Raw genomic sequence first — 15716 nt, 5'->3', positions numbered from 1 at the left:
ATGATGATGATGTGTGGAGAGAACTGCTGATCAGGAGCATGCACAGCTATCCTAACCTGGCTTGGCGCTCCTCCAACTCTATATAGGAGGTCATGTGCCCAACATGGCTTGTCCCTTGCCCAACATGGCTTGTTCTATTTAGCAGGGAGGCTGTTGTAGGCGGCCTGGTGGAAATCATAAATCTGAGGGAGGTGGAAACCCTGGTGGAAACCCTCTGAGGGAGGGCAGGATGCCTCCTTGTCTTAAGGAGGCAATTATTATACCTCTTCTAAAGAAGTCTGCGTTAGATCCCTCAGAGTTGAGCAATTATAGGCCTGTCTCCAACCTCCCATGGCTGGGCAAGGTAATTGAGAGGGTGGTGGCCTCTCAGCTCCAGGAAGTCTTGGAGGAAACTGATTATCTAGACCCATTTCAAACTGGTTTTTGGGCGGGCTATGGGGTGGAGACTGCCTTGTTTGGCCTGATGGATGATCTCCAATTCGGAATTGACAGAGGAAGTGTGACTCTGTGGGTCCTTTTGGATCTCTCGGTAGCTTTCGATACTATCGACCATAGTATCCTTCTGGAACGTCTGAGGGTGTTGGGGGTGGGAGGCACTGTTTACAGTGGTTCCGCTCCTACCTCTCGGATAGATTCCAGATGGTGTCGATTGGAGATTGTTGCTCTTCGAAATCTGAGCTTAAGTACGATGTCCCTCAAGGCTCCGTACTTTCTCCAATGCTTTTTAATATCTACATGAAACCACTGGGAGAGATCATCAGGGGATTTGGAGCCAGGTGTTACCAGTATGCTGATGACACCCAGATCTACTTCTCTATGTCAACTTCTTCAGGAGCTGGCATATCTTCCCAAAATGCCTGCCTGGAAGCAGTAATGGGCTGGATGAGGGAGAATAAACTGAAGCTGAATCCAGATAGGACGGAGGTACTTATTGTGATCTACCTGTTCTAGATGTGGTCACGCTTCTCCAAAAGGTACAGGTTTGCAGTCTGGGAGTACTACTGGATTCACACCTCTCCCTGGTTTCTCAGGTTGAGGCCAGGGGTGCTTTCTATCAACTCCGGCTGATACGCCAGCTGTGCCCGTTTCTCGAGATCAATGACCTCAAAACAGTGGTACATTTGTTGGTAATCTCCAGACTTGACTTCTGTAATGCGCTCTACGTGGGGCTGCCTTTGTACGTAGTCCGGAAACTTCAGTTGGTTCAGAATGCGGCAGCCAGGCTGGTCTCTGGGTCATCTCGGAGAGACCACGTTACACCTCTGCTGATGGAGTTACACTGGCTGCCTATAGGTTTCCGGGCAAAATACAGTGCTAGTTATAACTTATGAAGCCCTAAATGGCTTAGGCCCTGGGTACTTGAGAGAACGTCTTCTTCACTATGAGCCCCACTGTCCATTGCGGTAGTCTCTGGAGGTCCGTCTCCAGTTGCCACCAGTTTGTCTGGTGGCCACATGGAGACGGGCCTTCTCGGTTGCTGCCCTGGGACTATGGAATGCGCTCCCTATTGAGATAGGATCCTCCCCATCTCTGACAATTTTTTAAAAAATATTTAAATACCCATCTTTTTACTCAGGCCTTTTCAGCTTCTTAATAATGTATAGGTTTTAATTCTGTGATTGATTTTTAAATTGTTAGTTTTAAATTGTTTATGTGTTTTTATATGTGTTTTAACTGTTTTATCATTGTGAACTGCCCAGAGACACGCGTGTGGGGGGCGGTATAGAAGTGAAAGAAAGAAAGAAAGAAAGAGAACAAGCCTATTGTTCAACCCTGCAAGCTTCCCCTCCCCGCAACTTTAAATATTAGCCACAGTGGAGGGCGGGGAGGAGAACCACAGGATTGGGACTCTGGCATGGGAAGGAAAGGGAGGCTTGCCCCTTTCCTCTGCTGCAGCCCTGAACCTGATCAGACCCTCCCATGGATATTTTATGCATTTAATGTAACGTGTAATTTGACCCTAAGCCAGTATGGAAGCAGTAGAACTTGCCCCAATCTTTTTTTCCTGCATGGATCTTCTATATACCGATTAGCTCCTAACCCAGCTTTCTAACTGGATAAGAATACTAATAAGTTTCCTGATTTAAAATACTTTTATAATCTGGATTCATTTTATGGTGTTATTTCTACAAAGCTTTACATCTCAAGTGGGCATGAAGAAGAAACTTGAATGTTACTGAACAAATGCTTCCCATTGCTAGATAAATGCCAAGATATGTCCTCTCACAAGAGTCTGACATTCATGTCTGACAGTTTTCTTTTGCAATGGCTTTATTCTTATTAGACCAACTGATTTATGAGGGCTAGCAGTCAGCAGGGCAGTAGTGACATTTATTCATTGCTCCCTCACTATAAAGCTGCTTTTTTATCGGCCAATAATTTTCTGAGCCATTTAGAAATGAACTTTAGGGGAAATAACACTTTAGAAGTCTCTCTCAAAATAACTATTATCTACTTCATATATTTAAAATATATGCAGTTGTATTACTTAAAAATAGTATTGTAATCCAGAGAGGTGACGTGTACGGGAGAGAACTGTGCCAACAGTTGGAGCTTTGCTTGAACTTTCTGCCACATTAGTTCCACCTTCAAGAGACTAGTTGCTGCTCAATTCCTAAAAAAATGGATTGGCTTCTCTGCAGTGGGAACAGCTGCAGAAGAAAAGGCAAAGAAACTTCTGGTTTTGCACACAGTACTCTCCTGTGTGCAATAGAACTTCTTTGAATTGTGGTCAGTGGGCTGGTTCACACACAACAGCGGCACCTGAGGTTCACGTAAGCACCCACAGCCCCAAAAGTAAGTGCCCCCATCCCCCCATAAACCTCTACTTTTGTCCAGGTTCTGATGTGTTGAGATTGGTGGGTTCAGTTGTCACAACCAATCTCAGCATATCCTGCCCTACTTCCATCAGGGAACCTGACAGCTGTAACGTACTTCAAAGCTCACAAAGGTAGGACAAGGGCTGAGATTGGTGGGTTTGGACATCACAACCAGCCTCTGCATATGAGAACCTGGACAGGAGGTAGAGGCTTGTGCAGGGATGAGGGGGTAACATGTCCTCTTAGGGCTGTGGGTGCTCATGTGAACCTCAGGTGCCACCATTACTTGTGAACCCACCCACTGACCAGCAGAAGTTTGCCAGACACTAGCAGACACTAGTTTGATTAACTAGTATTGAAATAAGTGGGTGAGCAGTGAGATGGGACATTATAAAGCAAGGGTGAGCAAACAGTACCTCACAAGGATCTTTGCCATAACACAGGGACCTACTGTTTTATTTTATAAAGAATCTTTTATTTAAAAAAACCCAGCTCTTCCAGGGGTGGGGTGGGGTGGGGTGGGGTGGGTGGGCTGAGAAGTAATTTTCTGTGTGAGAATCTGAATAAGTCACAGCAAAATTTTCTAACACACCTTTCTGCACTAAGGAAGTTGTCCTTATCTGAAGGATCATATAAAATTGCATCAAGGTAATTAAGGCACCAAGGGTGAATTTACAAGAATGGCAGAAAAAATGAGTCCTACACCCCAAATAAATTATGTACAAATGTAGGAATGCTTCCAAAATTCTTCTTAGCCCAATTTCTTCTGGTCTTTCTGAAGTCAAATTGATGTATTAGGAATTCTCTATTTTTTAAAATTTTTGAATTTTGTATGGAATACCATGCAAGCACAGTTTGCTGAAGTTTTCAGTTCCTTCATGACCTTCCTCACTCTCACATGTACATTGAGCATTGATAATACAGTGCAAAAGCAATCTTGATGTGACTATATGTTTGAATGCATAATGATCATTTTTAAGAAAATAAAAACATCCCTGCTGGATCAGGCCCAAGGCCTACCAGGAACTATACCCAGTACTCCAAATGTGGCCGCACCATAGTTTTGTATAAGGGCATTATAATATTAGCATTTTAATTTTCAGTCCCCTTCCTAATGGTGTCCCTCGGGGACTGTTCTTCAAAAACTGAACTTTGGCATGGTGTTCCTCAGGGCTCCATATTGTCTCCAATGTTGTTTAACATCTGCATGAAACCGCTGGGATCATCAGGAGATTTGGTGCAGGGTGTTATCAGTATGCTGATGACATTCAAATCTATTTCTCCATGCCAACATCATCAGGAGAAGGCATAACCTCCCTAAATGCCTGCCCGGAGGCAGTGAAGGGCTGGATGAGAGGTAACAGGCTGAGGCTGAATCCAGATAAGACGGAGGTACTTATTGTGCGGGGTCGGAACTCCGGAGATGATTTTGATCTACCTGTTCTGGATGGGGTCACACTTCCCCAGAAGGAACTGGTACACAGTCTTGGGGTGCTTCTGGACACAAAACTCTCGCTGGTGTCCCAGGTTGAGGCAGTGGCCAGAAGTGCCTTTTATCAGCTTCGGCTGATACGCCAGCTGCGTCCATTTCTTGAGATAAATGACCTCAGAACAGTAGTACATCTGCCGGTCACGCCCATACTTTACTACTGCAATGCGTTCTACATGGGCTTGCCTTTGTACGTAGTCCAGAAACTGCAGTTAGTCCAGAATGCGGCAGTCAGGTTGGTCTCTGGGTCATCTCGGAGAGACCATATCACTCCTATCTTAAAAGATCTACCTACACTGGCTGCCGATAAGTTTCCAAGCAAAGTACAAGGTTTTGGTTATAACCTATAAAGCCCTAAGCAGCTTGGGCCCTGGGTATTTAAGAGAACATCTTCTTCGTTATGAACCACACTGCCCATTGAGATCATCTGGAGAGGTCTGTCTGCAGTTGCCACTGGCTCATCTGGTGGCTACTCAGGGATGGGCCTCCTCCATTGCTGTCCCGTGGCTTTGGAACCACACTTCCTGCTGAAACAAGAGCCTTCCCATCTCTTACAATTTTTAAAAGGGCAGTCAAGACGCATTTGTTCACCCAGGCTTTTAATTAGATATTGTTTTAATTGTATTTTAATTGTGTTTTAATAGTTTAAACATTTTAAATTTTAATTGTTGAAATGTGTTAATCTTTTTATTGGTTGTTTTTTATTGTCTTGTAAACCACCCAGAGAACTTGCATTTTGGGGTGGTATTAAAATGCGTTAAATAAATAAATAATAAATAAATAATTATCCCTAGCATGGAATTTGCCTTTTTCACAGCTGCTGTGAACGAGCTGTCCACCACAACTTGAAGATCTCTCTCCTGGTCAGTTACCGAGTACCAACAGCTCAGACCCCAAGTTTTTGTTTGCAGTTTTACCAATGCACACATATACTTATGTGCACTGATAAAATGCTACTGAAAAGTAAACTTGTAAGTGATTGCACATACTGCAGTGGTGTATCAAGATAATTTGTATGTGGTGTGTTACAAATGTGCAGAAACACATGGAAACAGCACTAAAACACCACACAAAAGAAACGTGATATAATCATACGTATCATCACAATACAGCATTATGTAAACTGCCATATGTTGGACAGTATAGAAATATGCTAGCTAGCTAAAGAAATAAATAGGCTTGTTTACAGTGTCTGATGAATACACATTATGCACTGGTAACACAGAGAGGGAAAGAAGATGCAACTACTACTACTACTTATTATTATTATTATTGTTTATATAGCTGCCCAATAACACTTGTTCTCGGGGTAGCTCACAAAGTAAAATAATAACAGTAAAATAAAACATACAATTAAACACAAACTACAATAAATTACAATTAAAAACAAAACAAAAATATTTTAAAAGCCCAAATGAACAAAAAGGTCTTCCCCTGACATCTAAAAGAACATAGCTGAGCCTCACTGAGGAGGCTATTTCATAATGTCGCTGCTGAACATGGCACCAGTGGATGCCACTTCCTGAAAGGCCCTCTCCCTAGTTACCAGCTGCCTCACCACATATGTGGGGGGGACGGGGGACGGAGCATGGCCTCTTTAAGAGGCTCTTAGGGTTCTGGGAGGGTCATATGGAATATGGTGCTTCTTCTTATCTATTGATAATATCAGATATGATATGATATGATAGGTATTGGTATTGGGTCTTTGGGCCCTTTAAAATACTGTTACTGGATTTCTAATAGGAAATCCGATAAAAAATATTGGTGAAAAGCCCCATAGACTTCTATGGGAATTTTTTTTTTAAGGTTAAAAAAAAAAAAACTGGACAGAGAGCTTTGAAATTTGGCAGACACATAGTGGAGAGTGGTAGGATTCTGTGTATTTAAATTTTTAAAAAGTAATTCAGATATTGTACTCATATCTGAGAACTGCAGCAGAAAAGTGATATGACATCCAAGAATCACATAGGTAATTATGTAACATCCAGGAATAATAGGGGAAGTGTCACATCTGAGGATCTACCACTTGCTTTTTACATTGGTAAGCAAATTAAATTGCCTAAACAATTTTTTAAAAAAACAAACGGGCGGGATGGCAGGCAAATGGCAGAAGATGGCAATTGGGGAAAAATATTTGTTTGAACTGCCAAACGTTGAGGAGCCATTTTAAATTTCCACAGTCATTTTGTCTTCCTATTCACCAACACTTTTTACAACATTTTCCTAATATTTCCTAGAACTTATTGGATAATTGCAATCTGATACAGGCCTCTAACTATCGGATTGGAATTATTTCCGATTATATCCAATATTCTAATATCCAATATCAGATATACCCGATGCACAGTAGCTTAAAACCTCTATAAATTAGCCACTCTCTTCTTCAGTTACACCTAATCATGCCTAAAATTCCATACACCAACCTTATAAATGTTGTCAACAATGATATACTTGACAATACAGCTAGAAGTCTAACCAATAATGGCGTATTTATTCTTCTAAATTTCAAATTCCTGAGGAGACAGGCATTACTGTATTTCGCTTTTATTCTTTCATCTGCTATTCTGTGCTCTTAACACTTGAACAATTCTGACACAAAGTTGCTTTGAGCTATAGAAAACAGATGCCAGAGAACACGCATTAAAATATTCCACTTAATCAGTTCCAGTCATATAAATTACTTACCTCATCTCCTATCACAAGTTCTTCCCTAGGAGTGTGGAAAAGATACTCATATAATGTATAATGTTGGAATAAGCTGAAAGATAAGAAAATGGACACTTAAAAAGGAAAAAAAATCCCCTTAGAAGTGTTTCAAGAGCATACTGGGGCCATTTAGATACACTAGGGGAAAAGTTAATATAAGACAACACTGTTCTATCTATACACAGTTCCCGGACCAATACAAACACACTGTATTAGACCTCCACACAAGCAACCTATTTAGCTTTTCTGCATAAATAGTAACAAACTCTACTTTTAAAAAACATATAAAGAAAGTCAGTTCTTCAAAGGCTCCAACACTAGGCCTGTGCAGTCGGATATTTCCAACTGGCACACTGGACCCAGTAGTCCCCATGTCAGGACTACCAGAATTAAATCCGGAAACAATAGGAGGGAGCCCTGACAGCTGGAACTCCAACTTAATTCCCTCCTATTGTTTCAGAATTAGTCAAAGTTATGACATGTGTGTCAGAAGTTAGTCCAAATTCTGATTCAAGTATCCAAATGTTTCTCCCTAATTCACATTTCAGAACAAGGTACGGTAAGGTAGTGTTGTTTTTATTGATGCCCATTATTTATATGATCAACTAATCATTTGCCAGGATTCACCAACAGGAGAAAAGGTAAAGAGTCGTACCAAAGTGCAAGGAGAAAAAAATGTAACAAAGGAGGGGTCTCATCAAGATCTAGCAAACAGTTCATTGAAATAAGCCCAATATTTTGGGGGGCAACTCCCCTTAACAGAGTGGTACCAAGAATCAGTCAAAGAGAGTTGCCTCCCGAATAAGAGTTTCATATCCAAAACATGTTGGGCTCATTTCAAAAACTGTTTTCTATACCTCCTCTCAGGTATATTTTCAGGACTCACCAATAGGCACTTTCCCTCAAGTGAGCTTTGTGGGTAGCTTCCTGGACTGACAGAAGTTCAATACTGTATAGTTACAAATGGCTCATGCTTTTGGGTCAGGGGATAGAACTGACAGCAGAGTTCTTAAGAGATGAAATTTCTTTGGTGGACATCACAATAAAGAAAAAAAAGACTAGGAACCTCTGTATTAGAAAACTCATAAACAAGCCCTAGTTCCCAAAAAATAAAAATAAAAATGCAATCCAACAAAATGTCTTGGCATAACTTTGGTCATTTCTCTCTGACAGAAGCCCTGTTGCATTTGTGTAGTTGGATACAGCCCCTTTGAATTCAGGCCATTATATCCCAGAGGGAGAGAGAGAAAGAGAAAGTGTGTGTGTGCATGAAAAATTATTACTGCCCTGGCTCCGACTGAACTTAATCTGGTCACATTTCTATCAAATTATGTAGTTTGTGCAACGTGTATTCCCACAAACAGTACGGATTTCTTTTTCTTTTTTTATGACACAATGGAAATATGCTTGGCATTTGTTTCTACTGTTACTGATGGTTAGATTTCTGGCATGACACAGCAAATGATTACAGATGTGAACCAAGTTAGAGGGCAGGGCTTCTTTTTATGACACCTTGCCAGGATCTGAAAGTGATTAGCGCTGACATATTTTCCTAGCTTAACTTTTTCCTGAAAGAAAATGTCAGAAGTTACATTGATGCCTACTTGCCCTGGGAGACAAGATTTTTTTTAAAAAAAAACACCCCAAAACCCTGTCAACTTTTACCAGACTTGAAGGCATCATAAGAGCTGCAGTATGGTTTGTGCCATAGTGTTTGGGCATTTGTCCTCATTTGCATTACAGTTCTTAGGACTTTTTAATTCAGCTTCCTCCATCAAATGTTGTGCAGCGTTAAGAGGGCAGAGTTGATTGGCCCATGCTGCTGCAGGTTCACAGTAAAGTCCTGGAAGTTTGGAGTATTTGTGCAAGAACACAAATACTTCAACCAGCCCAGCTTGCTCCAGAAGCACTAGTTCAGTGGGGGGGCTGCCACCCACCAACAGTTCCACCAAGCCCCCACTCACCCACTGCCGCTGTGCCAGCCCTAGCTCCTTTAGTGCCAGACCTGGCCCCTAGCTTGTCACTCTCACTCACCTCCCCCTCTTTCTCCTGCCGTTACTGCAAGCACCACTAGTTCCTGGCTGGTTTACATGGCAGTAAGCAGCTGAATAAGCCTTCTCCACTCACATGCGAGCGAGAGAAATGGGTGCATCCACCCCTTACTGCGCAGTGTACCTGCTCATGCAATAGTAAGCGCATTGATGCACCTCTTCCTCTCACTCACACAAGAAAGGGAAGGGCTCATCCACTGCTTACCACTTCACAAACTGGCTGGGAAGTGGTGGAAGCAGTGGTAAGAGGAGGGGGAGGGAGTGAAAGTGAGAGAGCGGCAAGCCAGGGGTCAGTTCAAAGCCAAGGGGGCTAGTGGTGGCAGGAACACAGGAAGCTGCCATATACTGAGTCAGACCATAGGTCCATCTAGCTCAGTATTGTCTATGCAGACTAGCAGCGGCTTCTCCAAGGTTGCAGACAAGAATCTCTCTCAGCACTATCTTGGAGTTGCTGGGCAGGGAACTTGGAACCTAGATGCTCTTCCCAAAGCGGTTCCATCCCCTGAAGGGAATACGTTACAGTGCTCACACGTCTAGTCCCTCACTCATATGCAACCAGGGCAGACCCTGCTTAGCTAAGGGGACAAGTCATGCTTGCTACCACAAGACCAGCTCTCGGGGAGCAGCAAGGCAGGGGCCACCACTGGGTACAAGTGCCCTGGGGACTGGAAAAGCAGGGCAGACTGATGAAATCCTGATAGTTCATCATGCATAGGCTTCATTAAGGCTGCACTATTAACTAATTCATTGAATGGAGTAATTCATTCAAAATATCTAGGTTAATTAAAATAGTGGCCCTGATTAATTGAGCACTATTCTCTATCCATCACTAACTTTAAGAAAACAAAGTAAATGAGGGTTTCCAATCTCAATATGGAGCAATCATGGAAGTACGAGCCCTAACAAGGCAGAACACAGCCCCCTGAAACCAGAGTGAGAAGGTGCAGCAGGGCAAAACAGACCCCAGTGTGATCCCATCTGTCTTGCCATCAGTACTGTAAGGGCAAAGGAGGAAACATATCAGGCCCAGAGAAGAGCCACGTCTGCAGTGCCCTAATAATGAAGAGATAGCTCCTAGTTGTAGGAGAACCAGGATATCTCACAAGAAACATCCAATATGGGGCCAGTGAAGATTTCCCTGAAACTTGACCAGCCTACAAGCATCCCAGAGAAAGGAGGAGAGAAACAATACCAGGTGAGACTGAACCCTCCTCATGTCCACATCTGAGGTCTTCCCAAGGAGGTAGGACTGGTACACTCACACATCAACATCTTATCCTCAGAAATCATCCCTTGACCTGTTTTCTTGGTTGAAATATGCATTGATTGATTGATTCTGTCACTCTAAAGAGTTCACTGTACTGTATGCTTTTACTATTTTAATATCCACCTGGAACCGCCATGTCCAGAGGCAGTACGCTTATGAATAAAAGATGCTGGGAACTTAGAATGGAGAAGGTCTGGTGTCCTCCTGCACTACTTGTGAGCTTCCCTGAAGCATCTGGCTGTGGCGTAATCTAGCAAGTTACTTCTTGTATTCTTTATTGGTTTCCATACACCATTGCAATATACAGGAGGACCTCGATATTTGCAGGAGTTTCGTTCCACAGTACAACCGCTGTTATGGAAACCACAAATATTGAGTCATTGCAGCAATGAGGAATTGGGGGTAAGGTTCCCGGTCTGGGGAAAATATCGTTAAAATATCACATTTCAGGAGGGGGAGGAATGAGGGGGAAGCTTCCTACCACACGTAGCTGTTCCCTGTGAGTTGTGCTGTGCCCCAGAATGCCCCCAAATCGGCCAAAAATTGCTGGTTTTCTCTCTTTTAAAAAATGAAGCCATTTTGAGGCTCTGAAACACAAAATGGCAGCTGGAAATAACCTCCAAGGTCATTTCCAGCCACCCCCGACCAGTGCATATGTGAGGTCAGTGTGCCGCCCCCCCCCTTTTTTCCCATGTATGCCAAGGTTCGGTGTCTATTAGCCAACCATGGATATGCAAATCTGCAGGTGTTGAATCTGCGGATGTCGAGGTTCTCCTATACCACTGAATACTAGCTGCTAGATAAACAAAAGGAGATGATAACACACCTTATGGCACACTTGAATCTTCTTCTTCTGTGCAAACATTAAAGACACAAATTTATAGTGTGGAGAGGTCTGTAACATAAAGTGTGCTCACTCGCTCAAAAATAGACATTTTTCAACAGAAATAATTTCATGCCTATGCAGATTTAACAAACTACTTAATAAACTAAAATTCTTATTATTAACCAACTAAGATTTTATTTATTCAACTAACAGTCCTAGACTTAGAGCCACATTTGCACAGGACTCTTGTATTATGAGTATCAGTGCCAACTATTCGTCTTCACTTTCTATTTTAGAACCTCATGGAGTCTCTGCAAGTGGACCTAGCAGCAGCGTAACTAAATAGGGCAAGGGGAAACAGTTGTCTGGGGGCCCACTGCCTTGGGGGCCCCCCCAGAGGCAAGTCACATGACTGACTCCCCCAGCCACGCACCCGCCCGGGCTTCCTTCAGTTGTAGTCATTCTCCAAAATTGATATGAGTGTTAAGACCTGGAGCTACCAGAACAGCATGTCTTTCTCTAGTACCATTAAATGACTTGCATCATCCACAATTTACAAAACCTTTTAAAAAATAATTTAGGATGATGTTCTATTGTGGCACATATATATATATATAAAAAAATACACACACACACAAAATAAATTTTACTATGCTTTTTGTTACCACTATTCAGCCTCATTTAAGATTTCTTTACTTCATGAGCTCAGCTTCAGTGAGGTGGGGGGCCATTTTAAATTGTCTCTGGGCCCACTACAACCTTGCTACGTCCCTGGGACCTACGGAAGCTTACTACAACACAATATAGGGTATGGAATCCAAATATGGAAGTCCAAGAAGAAGAAGAAGGGGAAAAAACCAGCACACATCCCCCTGTACTTATGCTCGTCCTCTTCCTTCCTGTAGCACTTAAGATACATGGGCCAATAACTAGTTGTAATTATACTAGCTGTATAAATACAACTAGTTATAGTTATTGAAGTTGTAGAATACTAACTACTGTAGTGGTAGTTATATGGAGTGGATGAAAACGTCTGCATTTTGTGGAAGCTGGACTCTGTGGCCAACATCTGAACACAGCAAGACTTAATAGCACATTTATCACAGTGCTTCTTAAGAGTGTAGACATAAGATGAATACCTGATCTTCAAATAATTGATTATAGCCTTGGCTTGGTCTACAGTGAAGAATTCAAACCCACCACTTGTCTCTGAATTACTCTGTCCAATTCCAGCCATTGTGCTTCCAAGTTCTTGGATATTATCTTCTAGTGTCATATGTTGGGCTGCAATGCAAATGAAATGAAATGAAAATAAATTATTAACCACATTTTGTTTTAACACTTAGAAGATCCTAAACAAAGCAAAGAAAAAAATAACACTGTGATCTGACTAACTGTTATCAGCTGGAAAAGGCATATGTCACAAATGTCTTTTACACCAGGTGGGACAACCATTCAGTTAGATGTCCCCAGATCCCTTATGAACTATTATCAAGTTATGTATACAACATATTTGCCAGATTAGTAAATGCACAGCTCTTGCTAATGTAAGCAGTTCTTCTGACATCATAAACCCTTAATTCATTTCAGTCCCTGATTTGTATTTAAGGAATAAATCAGATGCTGCACTGGACTGAAACAAGAGGGGGGAAACTAAGGCAAATAATAGTAAGCCTGTTATCTTTTGTATGCTACAGTGGGTGGAATTAATTGCTCAGCAAGTGAAAAGAATGAACAAGGGTGTGTGACTGAAAACCATCCTAGAACTCCTTGTTCATGTAGCCAGGAGCAGTTGACTCAAGACAATCCTATGGAGGCAACTACTTCTGCAACAACATTCGACAGAACTTATTGTGTAAACATGTCCACAAAAAAACAAATTACCCCTTTGTTTGGACTTAATTGGAATAATTTCATGTTTTACACAGCTCTTTTTCAGAAAACTGATTTGTATTTCAAAAGATCTGTTCTGGATGTGGACAATTCTCATGATTAAGATTCATTGGCTATGACAAAGGGCTGACAGAGCATCTGCTATGACAAAGCATCACTGGTGTCAAATGAGACATGACATTAAATGTTTCATCATCTAGTTAGAGGCTTCTTTTTACTCTAAAGCTGCGAAGGGCTGATCCGGACTGGATTATTTACTTACTTCTGCACAGTCTCCTGCCCAAACCCCCACTCTGAAGCAGTTATTTTGCCCTGAAGGAGCACTTTTCCACAATGTCACTTTTGGGATTCAGTTGATTCAAGAGATTTTTGGAAGGAAAACAACACAGAAGTAAGTAAATAAATAAATAAATAAATAAATAAATCAGAAGCCGCAGCAGCAGCAGGAGTTCTTATTTCTTTGTCATGGGATGTGGTGATGGCCACTAGTTTGGACGGCTTTAAAAGGAGCTTAGACAAATTCATGGAAGACAGGTCTATTGAGGGCTACTAGTCTGGTGGCTATAGGCCACCTCCAGCCTCAGAGGCACAATGCTTCTCAATACCAGTTGCAGAGAGGGCATGCCCTCACCTTGGCTGTGGGTTTCACAGAGCTATCTGGTGGACCACTGTATGAAACAGGATGCTGGACTAGATAGGCCTTAGGCCTGATCCAGAAGGGCTGTTTTTATGTGTATAGCAAACAGTTGTTCAAATATGTTATCTTCTTGTTATCCTTAAAACAACCCTATAAATACATACAAGTATTTCTATTCCCCTATTGCAGATGTTGAGGGGAAGAGGTCAGGTTGAGACGCAGTGGTTTACCAAAAGCCACCGAATAAATTAATAGCAGAGGTGAAATTTGAAGCAGGGACTTCCTGGTTCTTGGCTACTAAACTACACCAGTTCAAGTAAAGGGTTAATATCCCTTATGTTCATGCCATGATCCCTACCTGGATCCCCACCACCACAACAAATGCTATTGAGGGAGAGTGAAAAACAAGCATGTGAGGGCCAATCATATGCTTGTAATATGCAGTCCGGCCCTTAAACAGCAAGACATTGTGCCCCCACTGTGCTATGAAAAACAGTATGTCACAGCATTTAACATGGGCATATTGGCTCTCAGACCTCTCCGTAATTGACTGAGCTATAACAGAATCTCCTCAAAAATGCTTAATTGTACTAGTGAGCAGAAATATAATTTACAACCCGCTGAAGCTTGGAATGCTCAGAAATAGAAACAGATTTGAAAAGCAATTATTTCTAAGATAACATTAATTACTTTATGAGAATGCACAACTGGAAAACACATATTCTTAAAACACAAAATGCAACAAGACTCACTTTCAAGGTTCTCCAGCAACAAATTTAACAGAGTCAGGAACCCTCCAATCTGCACAGGTGTCAGGTCCAATGCCTTAGCCCAACAGAATCCTGACACATAATAATCCAATAACACAGCTTCTTTCAAAGATGTCTTGTGGTTTTCCAAATTTAGAAATGTTTCCAAATGTCTGTGGTTAAAAATTTGAGATTATCCAAAAGCATAGCATAAAGCCAAGTTAGATAACACAACTATGAAAGTCCTGTTCCCCATACCCACACTTTTAAAAGACCAAGTTAACCAGACACACTAGGTAATCTGAGTAAACTCTTCTACCTGACACAATGTACTACATACCTGACACTTGAGAACACAGAAATGTACAGGTGACCCTTGTTATCTCTGGGGTTCCGTTCTTGGCTATAAACATGGACAACGGAATTGACGACAACAAGACTTTGAGGCAATGGGAATTGGGGGGTTTGGATTCCCGGAGGCTAAAAAACAGCTAAAAACTGAAAAAACAAGAGCAATACAGTGATATACCATGCTCTGTGGGTCTCCAGCTGTCAAGCAATGCCCCCAACCATCCCCAATTTTGGCAATTTTCCATTTAAAAATGCAGGATTTTTATGTATTTAATTTATTTAATGAAAGAGCCATAAAATGGCTTCTTTCAGCAAAATGGTGGCCAGCAATGACCGTTGTCATTTCCAGCCACCTAGGAACTGCAGATAGGTGAATTCTGAACCTTTTAAAAAACTGTATATACCAATGTCAAGTCTCTATTGACAGACCGCGGATATGCAGGACCACGGGTGTCAGGACTCCGGGTGACAAGGGCCACCTGTAAATGATATACCATGGCTTCAGGCCTAATTAAGCTTTACAGGAGTAACTATGCATGTTTATTAGAAGTAAATATCACTGTGTTCAATGGGACTTACTGGTAGAAAGAATGCATGATATTGCATTGGTAATTAATTGCTGTAGCATTTTTATCTGGTTAGCTGCCCTGAGTTTTATAAGGGCAGATACAAATAAAGAAAATTAATTAACTCTGATTTTTGTACAATCCTCCTAAAAAAGCTCAGAATGGAACTAGAACCAGATAAATACAACAACAAGCAAGCACAAGAAGGTCAAAAGTCACCTAGTCAAAGCATCCTAAATAATGACAAGATTCTGCTGGTTTGCCCTTTAGAAACAATTTAGCAAGATTTGATACAAGCACAGAAAAGCACAGTTCCTGAGAAGCCAGGGGGGAAATGTTCATTTGATCCCCTTCCCCACTTT

At 41.8% G+C, this 15716-nt stretch overlaps 1 protein-coding gene across 2 annotated transcripts in view; it reads right to left on the bottom strand.

The window, feature by feature from the left end:
- The window catches only part of CABCOCO1 (ciliary associated calcium binding coiled-coil 1), a 102442-nt gene that overhangs the window by 69941 nt on the left and 16785 nt on the right, over window positions 1–15716 (bottom strand). The window contains exons 3-6 of one of the 2 annotated variants that reach the window (XM_053313012.1): window positions 14441–14610; window positions 12298–12442; window positions 11159–11185; window positions 6994–7066 (exon numbers count right to left, since the gene is read on the bottom strand). In XM_053313012.1, the coding sequence (XP_053168987.1) occupies window positions 6994–7066; window positions 11159–11185; window positions 12298–12442; window positions 14441–14610 (415 nt within the window). The remainder of the gene's footprint in view (window positions 1–6993; window positions 7067–11158; window positions 11186–12297; window positions 12443–14440; window positions 14611–15716) is intronic. The other variant, XM_053313013.1, reaches the window with a different exon arrangement.

This window comes from Hemicordylus capensis, chromosome 3, assembly GCF_027244095.1.
Source record: "Hemicordylus capensis ecotype Gifberg chromosome 3, rHemCap1.1.pri, whole genome shotgun sequence".
Taxonomy (NCBI): domain Eukaryota; kingdom Metazoa; phylum Chordata; class Lepidosauria; order Squamata; family Cordylidae; genus Hemicordylus; species Hemicordylus capensis.
The sequence above is the reverse complement of the archived record's forward strand: the minus strand, read 5'-3'. Positions and strand labels throughout refer to the sequence as shown.